At 45.9% G+C, this 18,123-nt stretch overlaps 1 protein-coding gene across 16 annotated transcripts in view; it reads left to right on the top strand.

Annotated features, from left to right (window-relative positions):
• The window catches only part of Znf532 (zinc finger protein 532), a 133,191-nt gene that overhangs the window by 93,358 nt on the left and 21,710 nt on the right, over positions 1-18,123 (top strand). For 15 of the 16 annotated variants that reach the window (XM_045134644.1, XM_045134631.1, XM_045134637.1 and 12 more), the window contains 2 exons: positions 2,786-2,948; positions 7,600-7,881. The exons of the other annotated variant lie outside the window; for it this stretch is intronic. In XM_045134644.1, the coding sequence (XP_044990579.1) occupies positions 2,786-2,948; positions 7,600-7,881 (445 nt within the window). The remainder of the gene's footprint in view (positions 1-2,785; positions 2,949-7,599; positions 7,882-18,123) is intronic. 16 annotated transcript variants of the gene reach the window in all.

The raw sequence follows: 18,123 nt of genomic DNA on the forward strand, positions 1-18,123 counted from the left end.
CGTTCTCTTACCCTGCCCTCCCTCTCATTCTTAGGAGAGACAGGACAGTATGACCTGATGCTCCAGTGGGCTCTGCTCTTCCTGCTGAGAAGCACGCTCACGCCCCTCATCTCTCAGGAAGTGGCTGCTGACCACAGAGCCAGCCGGCTCACACTGCCTCCACACCTTCCAGCTGTCTCCACAATGGCTGGTTCCTTTCTTGTCCAAGGTCTTAATTGAGGTGTGTCCTTTGGATTTAATTGTCCTGTCTCTTGCCATGTCATCCACTGGAACAATTGCTCATATGTCCCCCCTCCTCGCTGCGGGTCCTGCCTGCTGCCTTTCAGCTGGGTGGTTACGCGGCTTTTAGCAGGAGCGCTGCGCGTCCCCTCTGTGGGCCAGCCGGGACCTAGGCGGTGTCCTCCCTGCAGTTACTGGTGCTGTAGTCTCCCCACTGCACAGCCAACCTGTCCGGGGCCGAGGCTGCTGCCTTCCCCCCAGAACAGCGCCACCATGAGGCCAGGCTGCTGTCTACTGCTGTTCCCACTGCAGCACCACCTCCTCTGTAGTGGCTTTTGTTAGTTCTGTTCCAGGAGACGCGATCTTGCTGTGTATTCAGGATCATCTTGCCTCCACCCCCGTGGACGTTGACATTAGAGGTGTGCACCACTAGGCCCCCTCATTGGTGCTGGGAGGGGAGGCTTCCTCAGGAAGATGCTCAGATCTATTCTCTTTGGTTCTGTGCTCTCATGAGTAGATGTACAACAGTTCAGCCATACAGAACCTTTCCCCAAAGAACATGATAGGAATAAAATGAGAGCCACGCCAGGTTTTATCAAATAGCAAGAATTGACTCCTGTGTGGATTTCAGCCCAGCTTATCTCATTTCCTTTTTTTTTTTTTTTTTTTTGGTTTTTTGAGGTAAGGTCTCACTCTAGCCCAGGCTGACCTGGAATACACTATGTAGTTTCAAGGTGCCCTCCAATTTACAATAATCCTCCTGCCTCTGCCTCACCTGTGCTGGGATTAAAGGTGTGTGCCACCATGCCCAGCTCTTTGATATATTTTTAAAATTAATTTGTTACCTTAGGATACAAGGTGACGGTTTCATGATGGCATTTTCATACCTACATGTCACCATGAAGCAGAAGTAGCCGGTTGTAGAAAAGCCAGGAGCTATGGACAAGCAAACCAATCATTAGAGAGCCTTTAATCTTGTCTCACAGAGGCAGTAACAATCTTATGCCTTCTTTTTTAATCTGCCTTTTAAGAAATATGATCATATTGTAATATACTGCTTCATTGTTCTGATTTGTGCAAATTTTTCAAAGCGACTTCATTGAAAAATACTCATATAGGTGTTCTATGTAACTTTGTGGGATGTTGGGGCAGTTCACAACCCTTAGACAATTTCATACAGCAAGGAAATGAACACCACATGACACCTGCTGTTGTTAGTGATGCCACACTTGTGGGGAACCTGTGCCATGCTGTGGAAGCCTGTAGAGCCAGTCTGATCTGCCCCTACCCCCAATCCAAGGAGAAAAGTCACTAATCTGTTAAGACCTTGCTTATATCTATAAATCTCCTAGGGGAAAAGAAAGTTAAGCCTGTAATCTTTTTGTTGTTTATTTGTTTTTGATTTTTGAGGCATGGTCTCACTTGAGGCTGGGGTGACCTGGAACTTGGTAGCTCAGGGCAGTCCTCCTACCTGTGCCTCCCGAGCGCTGGGATTAAAGGTGCGCGCCAGCACACCCGGCTCAAATCTGTCATCTTTGGACAGAGCATTGCCTTGCACATTAAGGTTGGAGCTGTGTGAGGAGAGTTGCCCTGAGCCCCAAGAGGACACAAATCGTTCATGGAGCACTGAGGATGCTGTAGACATGTGAAGTTTGGGGCTGTGTGAGGACTGTTGCCCTGAGGCTCTGAGAGGAAAGACCACTGAGGAACGCCTGATTTAGACACATCGAGTGGAACTCCAGCTTTTCTGTTTTCTCTCTGGCCCTTGACTTCCCTCTAACCTTTTCCCAGAACTGCTCCCTACATTCTCTGTGCCTTTTCCCACAGTTCTTCAAAGAACAGACTGGCTCCTGCAGGGTTTTCCCTCAGGAGGAGGGCGAATGGGGAGCTACTGAGACAGGGTGCCCAGGCTTCAGGGGAGGGTGTAGTTGAGAGGGCTTTGTCCCACGACGCAGGTCTGTATGCTGAATGCTAATTTAAAGAGGTTGAGGTGCAGACACAGGGTCTCATGGGCAAGTGAGTGCAGTAAAGCAATTTCAGGAAGCATCAGGTTTTCTTGAAACATGGGCTTTTAGGCTTTTCATCTCAGGGTGCATTTGCTTACTGGCTTCCAGCATTCTGTGTTAAGAACTAGTGTAGAAATGCTGAGAATCAAGTGTAAAATTGCCGCTAACTTTAAATGAAAACTTGTGACAGCCTGTTTGGAGTTTAGGTCTCTAATTCATTAACCAAATCCTTTCCTAAATGAGGCAACTACCATTGAGTAGTATTTGTTTCATCTTGGAATAAAAAGACTTCAAATTCTTTTCCAAGTTAGAGACCACTGTTGAGCTGTATTTAGAAAACGCCTGTAACAAACTTAGCTGAATGTAATCCTTACTCAGAGTGTTACAGTTTATCTGACTGAGAGATGCCAGTTGTCTTTGAAAAGTTCAAAGCTAAAAATGTTGTTCTTTTGTCTATTCTCTCTCGGGCTTCTGCCTCCTGAGCTCCTTGGATGCCGAGCAGCTCCCTCGAGTCGCGACGAGGCTGACTGACGTGTCTCGCTGCGCTTCTTCTGTTCTAGAGTAATCTATAAGTGTTCCATGTGCGACACTGTGTTCACCCTGCAACCCTTGCTGTATCGCCACTTTGACCAGCACATTGAGAACCAGAAGGTGTCAGTTTTCAAGTGTCCTGACTGCTCTCTCTTATATGCACAGAAGCAGCTTATGATGGACCATATCAAGGTGTGTGTGCGTCTCTCCTCCCCTCAAAGTGACCCGCAGATGCGTTCGGTGGGTGCGAGCCCTGGCTTAGCCGCAGAGTACCAAAGCATGCCGCTGTCCAGGGAAGGGATGGGCGCCGGTCCTTGTCACCGTGAGCAGTCCACACGCTGCACTCATGTTCATGTGACTGTGCAGGGTGTTAATTCAGGGTCCAGCTCTGCTGCCAGACGGTAATGAAAAGGAATGAATGCATGCTTTGATTTCAAAATCATAAAGTTATTAGTGTCTTTTCTTTAAGCACATGAAAGCAACTGGAACTCTGTTGTGTGGGATTTAGAACAGGAGACCTGACATTACATAGTCCACATTCATAGTGGAACATTGAGAAAACCTGAGGTTTCCCTCTGAAATTATAAAAGCAGTTTGGTTTGTATTGTACTCTGCTCTTTAGTCTTTCTGGTTGAATTTTTTTTCCCTTTGTCTATAAAGACAGTGTGTGAGTTTCTGGCTCACTATTCAGGGTAATGAGGCTCCTGGCCCTGGTGGGTATTCAGTTGATGAAATGTCTAAGTGGCTTGTTGTTTGGACTATTGATCCTGAAGCCCCCCAAAGTAGCACCAAGCTCTGTCTTGAGCCTGTGACCTCCAGAAGCCAGTGCTTAGTCCAGCATTCTTCCTTTCCTCAGTGATAACTGCAGTTTTGTCCCCTGGGTGATTAGGAGGTGATGTCCATTGGCTTTCAGAGATTGAAAGAACTAACATTTTTTTTGGTCTTTAGCCTTTATTTTTGTTTATTTTTATTTATTTATTTGAGAGCGACAGACAGAGAACAAGAGGCAGATATATAGAGAGAATGGGCGATCAGGGCCTCCAGACACTGCAGACGAACTCCAGATACGTGTGCCTCCTTGTGCATCTGGCTAACGTGGGTCCTGGGGAATTGAGCCCTGAACCGGGGTCCTTAGGCTTCACAGACAAGCGCTTAACCACTAAGCCATCTCTCCAGCCCAAGAACTTTTATATTTTAAAAAATTATATTTTATTTATTTAGTTGAGAGAGAGGCAGATAGAGAATGGATGTGCCAGCCATTGCAAAGGAACTCCAGATACATATGCCACCTTGTGCTTCTGGCTTACATGGGTGTTAGGGAATTGAACCTGGGTCCTTAGGCTTCACAAGCAAGCATCTTAACCACTAAGCCATCATTCCAGCCCAGGACTTCTATCTTAAACAGGGAAATGAGATCCTGTACTATCAACTCAATCTCCTCATCTCAGCTTTTCTTGTTAAGATACATCATTTTCCTCCACCTCCCAAAACTGTGTGTTAAAGAACAGATAAAGACTGAGTTATTCTGTTCCTCATGTCAGTAGATAAAGGGACTGAGTTGACATTTTCCATATTGCACATACTCGAATTCATGTAACATAAAATGCCTGCTTCTCAAATTGCTCCACTGGGCAAGTGGGAGATGGTGGCATTATAAGCGGAATAAACACACAAGAAAGATGGCTTCTTGTTCTCACTTGGAGTACAGTCAGCTCCTTTTAAGGTATTTAAATTGTTTTAGTCAAAAGTATAAAATATATGAGAGGGCTGGAGAGAAGGCTTAGTGGTTAGTGCACTTGTCTGCAAAACCTAAGAACTCGTGTTCGAATCGCTAGTTCCCGTGTGGCCAGATGCACAGTGACGTACGAGCACGTGCCGCACATGCGATGCGCACAGGGAGCACACGCCTGGACTTTGTTCCTAGCAGGTGGGGGTCCTGTCGCACCCATTCTCTTTCTCTCTTTCTACCTCTCAAAATAATATAAAAAAATAAGTAGATATATGACATAAAATAACAAAATGAAAACACAAGGACTTTGGCGTTTGATCAAAATATTTTGATATATTACCCCCCCACACACACATATACACACACACAAAGCAATGAAGGAAGAAATGAGGAAAGGAAGAAAGGCTGCTGCACATGGTGTAATTCAGCTGTGAGAAGGTGGAGGCGGGAGGATTAGGAGTTCAAGGTCATCTTGGCTATATAGTGAGTCAGAGTTTGTGGGGATTCAAGATGTGTGCCCCCATGTCTAGCTTAGCATCACCGTAGTTACCTGGTAGGAAATATACTTGTAAAGTAGTGGAAATGCTCTCATTTCAAATTCATTCTTTGCATCTTAATTATCACTGTACATTTGTGTGCTTGGGGAGGGTAAAAAGAAAGATAAAATTTGGGGCACCCTTATTAAAAACTGGAAATGCAGTTCAGATGGCAGAGTGCTTGCCTACCATGCATGAAGCCCTGAGTTCTATTCCCAGCACTGCATAAACTGAGTGTAATCCCAACACTCTGGAAATGGAAACAAGAGGACTAGAAGTTCAGGGTCTTCCTTGTCTACTTAGAGAGTTTGAGACCAGCCTGGCCTAGAAATCGTATCTCAAAAATAAATAAAAAATGTATTTAGTTTTATTTATTATTTGTGGGAGAGGTTAAGAGGGAGGGGCAGATATATATGAGTGTGTGTGTGTGAAAGTGAATATGGATGTGCCAGGGCCTCCAGCCACTGCCAGTGAGCTCCATACACATGTGCCACTTTGTACCTCTGGCTTACGTAGGTACTGGGAGATCAAACCTGGGTCCTTAGGCTTTGTAAGCAAGTGCCTTAACTGCTAAGCCATCTCTCCAGCCCCGTATTTACTTTTTGCTCTGTATTTACCTTTCCTGGTACCTGTGAGAAAGTAATGAAGTGAAACAGACACAGGACTGGGGTATGTGCAGTTCTCTCTCCTCTCTCCCCTCTCCAGATGGCCTTCATTCAAACCTAACTTAGCCCAGTCCGTATCTTGTATTTCTTCTACCCATGTATAAGTTTGTTTACATCCTAGGGTCTTGTCCTCCATGTTGGCATTCAGACCTTTATCTTGGCATTCAGTCATTCAGGTTATCTATTATTATAGAGCCAAGGAGAAGTCAAATCAGTTCTAAAAGAACTAAGTTGTCTGTATCTAATGGTGCTGGGGTCAGACTTAGGGCCTCGCACATGCCAGCAAGTATTTCTGTAATGAGGAAAAGGCAGTCTGCTTTGTTTTATTCTTACTTACAGGGTGCAGGTAAAGTAGATAGATTAAAATGTCTCATGTTAGCTCATGTCTCATTGCCTGGGGTGAGGCGGGGCGAGCCATGGTAGAATTTTTGCTTCTTTTCTGTAATTTCTGTAGTACTTTTGGGTTCTCTTACACAATACTTTTAATACTTTAATCTCTTCAACTTTTAAGTTTAGCAAAAAATGCATTTGCCTAGAGCCTTCTGAAGAGCTTATTAGAAGGTTTTGGGCTTTGTCTCTTTGGGTTTTAGATAGAAATTTGAAACCCCAGCTTTTGTCTAGTAATTGGCCAGATGCAGAAGCATGCCCATGTGGAGAGAAGTAGTGTGTATAGTGACAATGAAAGTGTCTGCCCTGTTTTCTTGGGCACAGGGAGCCTTCCCCCCCGCCAAGGGCCTTGGACTGCGAAGACTAATTTTTGCTGATAAGAACATCATAAAAACCCTTTTCCTTCTGGGAAGTATGACATGAAAGAAGGCTACTTGTCTTGATGCTGTTTAGAGAAACCCTTTCCCCCAAAAAGCATGCTGGAGAAGACAGATCAGTCAGGAGATGCCAAGGCTTCCATTGAGCCAGTCTTTGTGACCCTGGGGGCTTGGGTGTTAATGCCTCTGAGGGGACAGCTCTCAGGTTGTGTCCATGTTGTGTGCAGGAAGGTAGAAGAGAGCTGCTAGCTCATATCCTGAGCCCAAGGCCAGCCTGAGCTACTTAGTGAGACTGTGTCTCAAAAAGTAAAGAGAGGGCTAGAAATATAGCTAAGTGGTAGAGTACGTGCCTAGCTAGTACCTATTGGGTACCATCACACAGCTAGGTGAAATGAGTAAAAAGAATGGTTTGAGATAGAAGGAAGGGAGGTGAAAATTCCTCCCAAACACCAGCAACATCCCAAAGGGCTATAAGCACTCCAAGAACGTGAAAGGGAAGGAGTGAGGCTGGCTGTGAGCTGGGAGCCTTGGCCTTGGTGGCGAGCTCTTGGAACATACATTTTCCCGTAGGTTCGCCCACTTGAAGACTTCTGCAACTGGAAAAGGGAACATGTCCAAAACAGTCTGTTGAAGAGAGAGAGAGGGGAAGGGAGGGAGAGAGAACTCACTCCCAGCCAGGAAGGGAGGACAGAGGGCTGGACTAAATTTGATGGAATAGAAATCTGTCTTTAATGAACTTTAAAATGGCACAAGAGATCAACTTGAAAAATTATTTGCATCTGGAAATGCATAGTTGACTGCAATTATAAGCCAATGTTTATTTATTTTGGGGCTTTTGTTGTTGCTTCTTGATTTGTTAAGACAGTGTCCCACTATGTAGCCCAGGCTGGCCTGGAACTTGCAGTGATCCTGCCTCTGCCTGTTGAGTGCTGGGAAGGCAGGCGTGCGCCACCATGCCTGGCTGCGTCTCTTACCATCTCGGAAGTGTCTGTTTTAGTTTGGGTTTTCTTCCATGTCTATTGGGAAGTATGCCTGAAAGAATATAAAGTTCTATTAAGTTCTAGTCTGTGGAGTATTGAGACAGGCTGCTCGCACTTCCTTTCAGTGGTGTGATTCATGATAGGCATTTCTTTTCTTTTTAAAACGCAGTCTATGCATGGAACGTTGAAAAGTATTGAAGGGCCTCCAAAATTGGGTATAAACTTGCCTTTGAGCATTAAGCCTGCCACTCAGAATTCTGCGAACCACAGCAAGGAGGATGCCAGGCCCGTGAATGGGAAAGAGAAATCGGAAAAGAAGTCTCCATCTCCCTCGAAAAAGTCTGTGGAATCCAAGAAGATGGCCAGTCTCGGGTGGACGTGTTGGGAGTGTGACCGCCTGTTCACGCAGAGGGATGTGTACCTCTCCCACATGAGGAAGGAGCATGGGAAGGTCAGTGAGTGACAGCTACGCAGGGCCTGGAGGAGCGCTGCAGGGGCCACCGAGTGTGGGCTCCGACTGCGGCTCTGTCAGTAGTTACAAGTGTGACCTTGGCGTCCCTGCACCTCACTTCCTTTACGCATCTCATCTCGTTCTGTGACTAACTTCCTTCCCTTGCACACCCTACCGTGGGAGTGTTCACAGCCAAGGAAACAGATCCCTGGCATCTGGGTGCCACTGCTAGCCCGGTGGCCCATGGGGAAGTAGGGAAGAGTAGAGATGGGTAGGTATGGAGTGCTGCTGGTCGCTGCGTGGCTTGCTCGGTGCACGCAGCTTGCGGTTCTCCTGTGAGTTCGTGTTTGTAGAACAACAAGGAGCCGCATCCTTTCAAAGCTCTGTAGCACCAAGGCTGGGAGAGTCGGGCCAAGATGGGTCTGCTTTCTTTTAAAGCGATAAGCACCTATTTCCACCCGACAAAGAGTTTCAAAGGCGCCCATTATTACACGTCGTAAAATCAGTGATTTTCCCCATGACTGTATTCCGATGCTGTAGCAAACTCTTTTCTGTTTGGTTGGGATCCAGGAAGAGTCCATACTGTATCTGCCTATATAATCTCAATCTCTCTACTCTGTGACGTGAAGAACTTTGGTGAGATCCAGGCTGAGGTAGTCACAGGCCTTCATGTCACGGGCTTGGTGCTCTTTCTGTCTCATAGCATGAGGATCATGATACCAGCTTGTATTACTTTGAGTGACACTTTCACTTCATGGATTCTGCCTTAACCTTATGGCATTAGTCTTTGTGAACCTGTGCAAAGCGTACTTAGGAATTGGTTTGCAATCAGCATATTCTGGATCTTTGAACTTTATCCTTTGTATAGCTGTGCAAAGTATACTTAAGAATTGGTTTGAAAAGTTACATTAAGTGCCAAATATATTTGTTAAGTCCTTCCATTCATTTATACTATTGATTTGAGCTCCTCGTGAAGCTAATATGTTGCCTTGTTACCATGCAAATGTATGACTGACCTTTAGTGTAGGGGGTCCCACGTTATATAGCAGTGTCTTGATGTGTTTGGTCTAGTAGATGGTCACCTGAGAAAAGGAGTTGCCGCACATGGAGGGTTTTGTTTCACTCTAGCCCAGGCTGACTTGGAATTCACTATGGAGTCTCAGGATGGCCTCAAACTCAACAGCGTTCATCCTACCTCTGCCTCCTGAGTGCTGGGACTAAAGGCATGCACCACTACGCCTGGCTGCATGGGCGAGTATTTTTAATCATCATGATTTAGGTTGGCGCTTATTAAATTGGGTGGTTCTTAGGGACTACCATGGGATCACCCGCTGTACCACCACACTGCTGTTCTTAGGGAGCACTGAGGGACCACCGTGGGATCACCCGCTGTACCACACCACACTACCAGCAGTTCTTTCAGAGCCTGGTGTGGTGTGGTGTATCTTTGCAGATCTTTACTTGATGCATGAATTGGATTCCCTAAACACATAAAGGGAGGCAACTTTTTTTTTTTTTTTTTTTTTTTTTGTCTTTCAAGGTAGGGTCTCACTCTAGCCCAGGCTCACCTGGAATTCACTCTGTAGTCTCAGGGTGGCCTTGAAGCCACAGCAATCCTCCTGCCTCTGCCTCCCAAGTGAAGAGGAGGCATCTTTAATTATCTAGTGGTCCAAATCTTCCTTTCCCTCCCTCTTCTTCTTTTTCTTTTTTTCCTTTTTCTCTGGCAGTTCTTGGGGTCTCCCTCATTCTAGTCAGGGGCTCTACCACAGAGCTGCGCCCTCAGCCCCACTTCTCATTTCTTATTATGTGTACTATAACTAACACTTGAAGGCTTTTCTGTTTTTCCAAAAAATACAACTTCCTGCACATCTGATACATATGTGATCTAGAAAATAAGATGAGGGCTGAAGAGATGACTTAGAAGTTCAAGCACTTGCCTGCAAAGCCAAAGGATCCAGGTTCAATTCCCCAGGTCCCACATAAGCCAGCTGCACAATGGGGCGCAGGTGCCTGGAATTCATTTGCAGTGGCTGGAGGCCCTGGAACGCCCATTCTCTCCCCCCCCCCTTTCTCTCTCTCTGCCTATTTTTCTCTCTCAATTAAATAAATTTTAAAAAGTATTTTTTAAAAAGTAAAGAAGATGGTGCTCTGAGTAAGAGCTGGTGCTGGTGGGATGAAGTGTGGCATTCATTGACCCATTTGCTTGAGAACGGGGACACAGAGCTCTCTGAGCTGGACATAGGTGTGTCACCAGCATACAGGAAGTGTCCACTCATCAGAGAGGACATTGGCATTGGCTCCTAAGGAATTGAAATCTTGTTTGGAATGAGAACATCAGATTAGATTTCGTCTTCTCTTTTGCTCACTGCGCCTTCTGAGAAAAGAGAAAAGAAAAGCCACAGTGGGGGTGGGGGAAGAGCTGGTAAATGAATGTTGAGTGAGAGAGAGAGCAGTGCTGGGTCGCCTGGGAGCCCCACTTCCTGCCCCTCGCTGGTAGGTACACTATCCCCCTTTGTGTCGGTCCGAGATTCTTCCCTTTAAGTTAGGAGCTTTGGCCAGCTACGCCTTTTCCTCTCCTCACCTCCCCCTCCCATACTCAGCTGTGCCCTTGAGTTTTACTTCCAACGAGGTGCTGCGCCCACTTGCTCACACTCATGCCTGCTGAGACCATCAGGCACAGTCCGTGCTCGGTCGCATTCACCTCATAGCCGTGTGGCATGTCATTGTCACCTCTTTCCAGAAAGCACTTCTACCCTCTGGGCTTTCTCAGTTGCCAGGGCACACATCAGGGTTCTAACGCTGCTGCCGTGACTTGTCTTGTGAGTGTTGACAGCATCCTAATCTGTGTTTCTGGCTTTGGATCCTGCTGAATCCCAGTGTCTAAAACCCAGCTACTTTCATGACATGCTTCAGCCTCTGTGTAGCTCAGGCCTGCTGCTAAGCCTGCCCCATGATGGGCTTGGACATCAACTTCCACGTTCACATCCAGAGTCACCTGGTGACTCCTTCTTTGTAGCCATTGTCATTTCTCTCTCTGCTTCCATCAGAGCAGCCGTCAATTCTGTTAGGATTATGTTTCTGTGGACAGGGAGCATTTTCTTTCTTTCTTTTTCCTTTTCTTTTGGTTTTTCAAGGTAGGTTCTCAAGCTCAGGCTAACCTGAAATTCACTCTGTAGTCTCAGGGTGTCCTCAAACTCAGTGATCCTCCTACCTCTGCCTCCCAAGTGCTAGGATTAAAGGTGTGCACCACCACGCCTGGCCCAGGGAGCATTTCCTAAGGTACGGGTTGAACTGCCGCTTTCTTTCATAAGGCATTATGTTCCCATCATCCTTGAGGTCAGCCTGGGTCATGTGGCTTCCTGGCTGTGCTTCTTGGACAGCCTTGTAGCACCATCTTCACAAGGCACACGTGGGCCAAGGAAAAGCCTTTCAATGTTCCAAAGATTCACTCATTTGTTTCCCAGGCTTTTTCCAGTGATGTCCATTAGTGTGAGACACCACACCCTTCTTGTGGCTAGCTTCTCAATCCCTTAGGTATGGCCTTTGACAGCATCTCTTCTTGCTCCTCTAAAACTGCATGGGTCTTCTTGAATGTTCCCACAGCAACCCTCCCTTAGCAGCCCACCCCTACGGGAGGAGTCCACGCTGTCCATGGGGGCTTTAGGACCCACCTAGCAGGCATAGAAAATATCTCTTCTACGAATAAATAGATCGCTCTTTCTTAGACTTAACTCCCTCTTTGAGTTATATGAGCTTAAGTGACCTCCAAGTATACTGTTGTAGGGATCTAGAAAGCTCTGTGTGAGGTGACAAGCACCCCCCAGTCCTTTCAGGTTTAAGAATGTCCCATACTTACATAGAGGATTGAAAATTTGGCTAAAGGTCTCAGGAGGGCATAATTGTTTACTGCTGTCTGGCCAAAAGTTACTTCTAGAAACACCCAAGTTTACTGGATCACATGATGAACTCTCACTGTTTTCAGTACTTAAAGTTCCAGCCAGTGAACTATGAAGGCTACCTAATTCTGTAACTGTCACAATTTAAATATATGCATGTATAGAAAAATTTTGGAATAATCTAAGTACTTTTGCAGTCACTACCTTCCTGTTGCTGTTAGTATGGCTGTTTTTACGTGGGTTGGAGAAAAGCTTAGCTAGAGCGTACCCCACTGGCAAAAGTTAAAACCTGATTTCAGGGTGTGTGGGTCTTACTGATGAGAAGCCGCGGGTCTGTTCAGCATTGAAACAGCGATAACAGTGCCGATTTATGTCAAAAATCATCCATTCCTTCTCGTTTCAAATGGTTTTTTTTGTTTCCTTGTTTTCAACCTTTCTTCCTCTCCTCAATTCCCAATCCCTGCCCCCAACAAAAATTCTTTACTAAAAGAAGTATTTTGAGTAGAGTGCCATGCATGTATCAGCTGAATGTTCAGTAGTTGTGTCTTTGGTGTTGAAAATGCAGTTCTACCCTGCTGGTGATTCAGTGCCTCAGTATCTGTGCATCTTCTAACTTACACTAACTTACTTATCCATTTTCAAGGCTTTTAATTTTTAAAAAATATTTTCTTTTATTTATTTGCAAAGGCAGAGAGAGAGAGAGAGAGAAATGAGACTGAGATTGGGAACACCAGTTTCTTGACACTGCAAACAAACTCCAGCACATGCAGTACTTTGTGCATCTGGCTTTATGTGGGTACTGAGGATTGATCCTGGGCCATCAGGCTTTGCGAGCAAGCATGTGAGCCATCTCTCCAGCATTTAAAAAAATTGGCCTTTAATTCTTTTAGTAATATGCTGTAGTCTGACATTAGGTCAATTTTAAACTTTTTTTTTTTTTTTTTTTTTTTTTTTTTTGGTTTTTTGTGTTAGGGTGTAACTCTAGCCCAGGCTGACTTGGAAGGCACTATGGAGTCTCAGGGTGGCCTCGAACTCACGACGATCCTCCTACCTCTGCCTCCCGAGTTCTGGGATTCAAGGCATGCACCACCACTCCTGGCACCAATTTTAAACTTTTAACAGATAATATTTGTTAAAGTTATAATTTAAAATTTGTAGCGTGACAGTGCACGCCTTGAGTCCCAGTACTCAGGAGAATCAGGTAGGAGGCAGCCTGGACTACAGTGAGACTCTGCTTCTAAAACAACAAATGATAGCAACAGAAAAAGTGGCCTGCTTGCCAAGCTGGCATGATTTTTTTTCCCTGTGGTGGTGTCCGTGTGCTTTCTCAGTAAGGGCTCTTAAAGGCAAGTCCTGTGTCTGTCTGTCATGACAGAGGCCTTCTGTGGTCCATAATGAGGTACCTACAGAGGTCTCTGGAGTCTCCCTGTGGAGCAGTTCCTTTTCTGTCTTCATGTGAGCACACAGATGGGGGCTGTGTGTTAGTCACGAGTGCATGTGAGTTCAAGTCCACGTTCCTGCCCTGCAGTCATTCCTAACCACAGGACGCCTTTCACTTTTGAGGCCTCTGTACTCTCAGCCATAAAGTTGACTTTGACCTGGTGCTCTTCTCCACACCGTCAGCCCTTCCTCATATTCGTATTTCTGTGCACCTTCAGGTAGATTGCTCTGCATGGTCCTCTAGGAGCCTCAAGTGAAAATCCCCTGCACAAGACCTGAGATCACTCTTCTCATAGCTCAAGCATTCTGCAATCACATGAGCCAGTACCGTTACAACAGTAAGTTCTGTGCTTGTTCAGAGCTTGAGGATTTCAGTGTACTCTACAATCACTGTGGTGATTTTCTCACTGGCTACTTTGTGGGAAGCGCCTCACACGAAGGACCTTTAGGCTTATGAGAAGGTGCAGAGTGTGTGTTGTCTAGCTGCACTCAGGCTTGTCCACTTGAAGTTTATAGCTTGTCAAGTTCTTCCTCAGGTGGGTGTGGCTCTGTTCTCCCTGACTTGGGAGGAGCAGAGCTAGGATTTCAGAGCCTGACTGACGAGTTTAGATGCTGGTACCACTACCTACTAATAGTGTATCTTTGTAAGAAAGTAACTGCTTCCTTTGACATGGCACTCATCACACAGGGTCTATTGAAGATTTAGTTACATGAGATTATGTATTTTCTTCTTCTTCATCATCATTTTTCTTTTTTTTTTGTGGGTTTTTTTTTTTGTTGTTGTTTTGTTTTGTTTGAGGTAGGGTTTCACTCTGGCCCAGGCTGACCTGGAATTCACTATGTGGCCTCAAACTCACAGCAATCCTTTTACCTCTGCCTCCCAAGTGCTGGGATTAAAGGTCTGTGCCACCACGCCTGACTATCATGTGCTTTCTATGGTATGGTGCATAGTAGCTATTTTCTCTCTGAACCATCTATATATATTTGGAGATAGGATCTCAGTCTATCTTGGGCTGGTCTTGAACTCATGATCCTTCTACTTCAGCTTCCCTTGTTCCCTCAGTTTCCTAGTTCCCTTGATGACAGTGTTTATTGCCACATGGGCTATAATTTACATCCCTCCCCCATTTTGAAGTTATTTTAGACTTATAGAAAAAGCTGCAAATATGGTGTTGAATTTTCATTTACCCATTACTTAGCTTTCTGACTATTAGCATTTTATGCTATCACAGCAGTTATAGAAATTTGGATGTTAACATTGGCCTAGAACAATTAGGAAACCTGACTATACCCAAGGTTGAGCAGTTGTCCCATGAATGTTCCTAGTCTAGGATGTGATTTTTGCACTCAACAACCTCTGAATCTGTTTTGACAGTTTCCATCCTTGCCTTTCCTAGTGTCAGCTCCTGAAGATGGCTGCTTATTTGATATAATTAATTTCCTGTAACTGGACTTGTCTCATGCTTCCTTGGGACTGGCTGTCATTATTTGTTTTTGGTGGATGCCACAGAAGTGATGTGGACCTTCTCAGGGCATCTTTTTTTTTTTTTTTTTAATTTGTTAGAGACGAGGGGTGGCAGTAGAAAAGGAATGGGTGTGCCAGGGCCTCTAGCCACCACTGCAGACCAACTCTAGGTGCACGCACCACCCTGTGCATCTGGCTTGCATGGGACCTGGAGAATTGAACCTGGGTCCTTAGGCTTCATCAGGCAAGCACTTTAAATGCTAAACCATCTCTCAGCCCTTGCCAGTGCATCTTATCAGAAGGGACCTGGCAGGAATATGAGTCACTCCTGGGGATGCCAAGTCTGAACCCCTGGTCACTAGTCAAGGCAGGATTTCCTCACTGTAAATTGCTGTTTGCCTGTTATAGTCAGTAAGTGTCTTGTGGGAAGTATTTGGAGCTTATACAGATATCCTACATCTCATCATGTTTGCTGAACATCCACCTTATTCCTGCCACAGCAGTGGTAAGTGTAGGGTTTGCCTCATGGGGACTTTCTGCTCTTATTTACTCAGAGACACTCTGTAGTAAAATTAAGCTTAGCTTTTGTTGTTGTTGTTTGTTTTAATTGAGAGCTGTATAGGTGTATGAATAATGATTTTCACCAATGGATTAGAATCCATTGCTGTATTTACCTTTTTTTCCCCCTCCCTCAAATGGCCCTAAATGCTGATACCAGGAGTTCTGTTCAGCGGCTCCCATGGCTTTTTGGCAAGCCTGTTCCAGGGGCTTCCTCTGAGGTCAAAATGTATGCATTGTTCCTAGCTAGCCCTGAAGACAGCCATTCCTTCTAAGAGCCTGAATTCTTTTCACCAATAATGACAATAGACACAGACTTAAATTCTTTTTTAAAAAAGTGTGTGTGTGTGTGTGTGTGTGTGTGTAGGAGGTCCACAGCTGCAGTGTGTGGAGGCCAGAGGACAACCTCAGCTGTCATCCGCAAGCACAGCAACCACTTTTTGTCTGAAACAGGGTCTCTTATTGGCCTGGAGCTCATCACTTGGGCTGCACTGGAGTACAGACACACGCCACCATGCTCAGCATGTTCCTATTTGTTCTGGAGATGGGACTTGGGCCTTGGGTTTGAGACAAGCACTTGAATGCCTAAGCTATCTCCACAGCCCTGTGAACACATCGGGGATCTCTCTATTTCCATCCTTACTGAGCTCTGGAAGCAACAATGGAGGGAACTGCAAATGGAAAAGGATGATGACCCTCACAGGAGAAAGTTTTCAGTGGGAGGGAGGGCATCACGTGATCAGTGAGGTCAGCGTGCTCTTGGTCTCGCTGTAGCCGAAACTGGCCTGGGATTCACTTTGTAGCCCAGGTGATCTTGAATCCTCCCACTTCAGCCTCCTGAGTGCCAGGATTAAAGGTGTGAGCCCCCCGCACCCATACTTCCAGTTGTAATTAGAATGAGCCAAGCAGTGAACAATATCCTCAATTATTGGAAGGACTGTTTATTTATTTGTGGTTCTTCAAGGTAAGGTCTCACTCTAGCCCAGTCTGATCTAGAATTTACTATGTAGTCTCAGGGTGGTCTCGAACTCAGGAGATCCTTCTATCTCTGCCTCCCAAGAGTGCTGGAATTAAAGGCATGCACCACCAGGAATATTTATTTAATGAAGATGTTTTGTATGGTAAGAAGGGGCCATGAATAGGCCCTTGTTTTGAGGAAAGTAACAGTCTTTACTGTTGCCTCAGAAAGCAGAATTGCTAGTCTATGGGATCGGTGTTATTAAATGGGATTTGAAGCTGGGTGGGTGTGGTGGTTCATACCTATCATCCTGGCCTTCAGGAAACAGGCAGGGGGATCCATGTGAGTTCGAAACTACCTGGTCTTCATAGCAAATTCCATGGTAGCTAAGGCTACATATAGTGAGATTGTATCTAAAAAAAAGAAAAAGAGTGGTTCCTTAAGTCCCAAAATCTCAACATCGGTGTTATGCAATGGGGATGGGAGAGTAAATTGGAGACCCATATTCTGCCTTCCCAGGACCTTATTCAGATGTGATCCAGTGTGTTTGTCATCTTATTTGGGGGATTCAAAAACAAACCCCAAACCCAAGTTCATGTCTGCCTTTTTTTTTTTTTTTTTTTTTTTTTTTTTTTTGAGGCAGGGTCTCACTGTAACCCAGGGTGGCCTCAAACTCACGACAATCCTCCTACCTCTGCTTCTCGAGTGCTGGGATTAAAGGCGTGCATCACCACGCCCAACCTGTGTCTGCTTTTAACCAAAGAATTGGATATACCGCACTGAGAAGGATGGTTATGAAATCACTGCACTTATTCAGAAGTCAGGAGGGGGTGAGGGAGAGTCTGTGGACCTAGGAAGCAGGAACAGCAGGGTTTAAGGCCCATGCACATCCTCCCCACCCTGGTAGAGGCAGCCAGGTGGAAAGGCCAAAACCAGCCCAGTGGCACAAACCTCACATGTGGAGAGATGAACAGCTCAGGAACCAGAACAGAGGAAAAAGCCCACAACAAACCTTGGGAGCAGCCAGGCCTTTTATTTATTTATTTATTTTTCAGCTAGGCCTTTTATTTGGGGTCCTGTGCTGAATTCGGAAGAAGTCAGCACACCTGGGTGCAGCGTCCCGGAGGGGCTGGGCTCATGTGCATGCACCTGAGCAGTTCCAGCTCTGCTGCACCTGCTGCAGACATTAGGGTGAATATATGAGATTGTCTGTGGAAGGGGCAGAGCACCGTACTTTTCCTTATGCCCAAGGGAGAGGGGACGATACATTGGCAAGGTGGCCGTGGTGAGTCAGAGACGTGTGCTCAGGTTCTCACTGTGCGCACAGTCAACACTCAGTAGAGTGAGACTGTGTGATGTGAGGCTGGAGGCAGTGCCGGGAGCAGAGAAGATGGGCTCGTGGCCAGCCGTCTTCAAAGGTCTGTGTCTTCCACCCAGCACCCGGAGTAGGACAGTCTACTAGCCAGCTTGAACTGGATACAGGCAGAATGGCTACCTGGCTCAGGACATGGCCCAATGACCACCTGTAAGAGGGTGGATTGGGAAGGGTTCCAGGCTGGGGTAGCTTTCCCACACTGGCATTGTCCAAAATGCAGCCATCTGTAGTGGTTCCTGTCCTTGAGCCACAGCACCAGTAAGGGGCCGTTTTAACCCATCACCATCTTAAGTCTTGAGCCCACCAATGTCTCAATAAAGTCTTTATTTTTTAGGTTATTTTTGTTGTTTTTTTTTTTGAGGTAGGGTCTCACTCTGGTACAGGCTGACCTGGAATTAACTCTGTAGTCTCAGGGTGGCCTTGAACTCATGGCAATCCTCCTACCTCTGCCTCCCAAGTGCTGGGATTAAAGGCGTGCGCCACCACGCCCGGCTTTTTTTTTTTTTTTTTTAATTTGAGAGACAGAGAGAGTGGGTGCATTAGGGCTTCC

Source organism: Jaculus jaculus, chromosome 15 (assembly GCF_020740685.1).
Source record: "Jaculus jaculus isolate mJacJac1 chromosome 15, mJacJac1.mat.Y.cur, whole genome shotgun sequence".
NCBI classification, from domain to species: Eukaryota; Metazoa; Chordata; class Mammalia; order Rodentia; family Dipodidae; genus Jaculus; species Jaculus jaculus.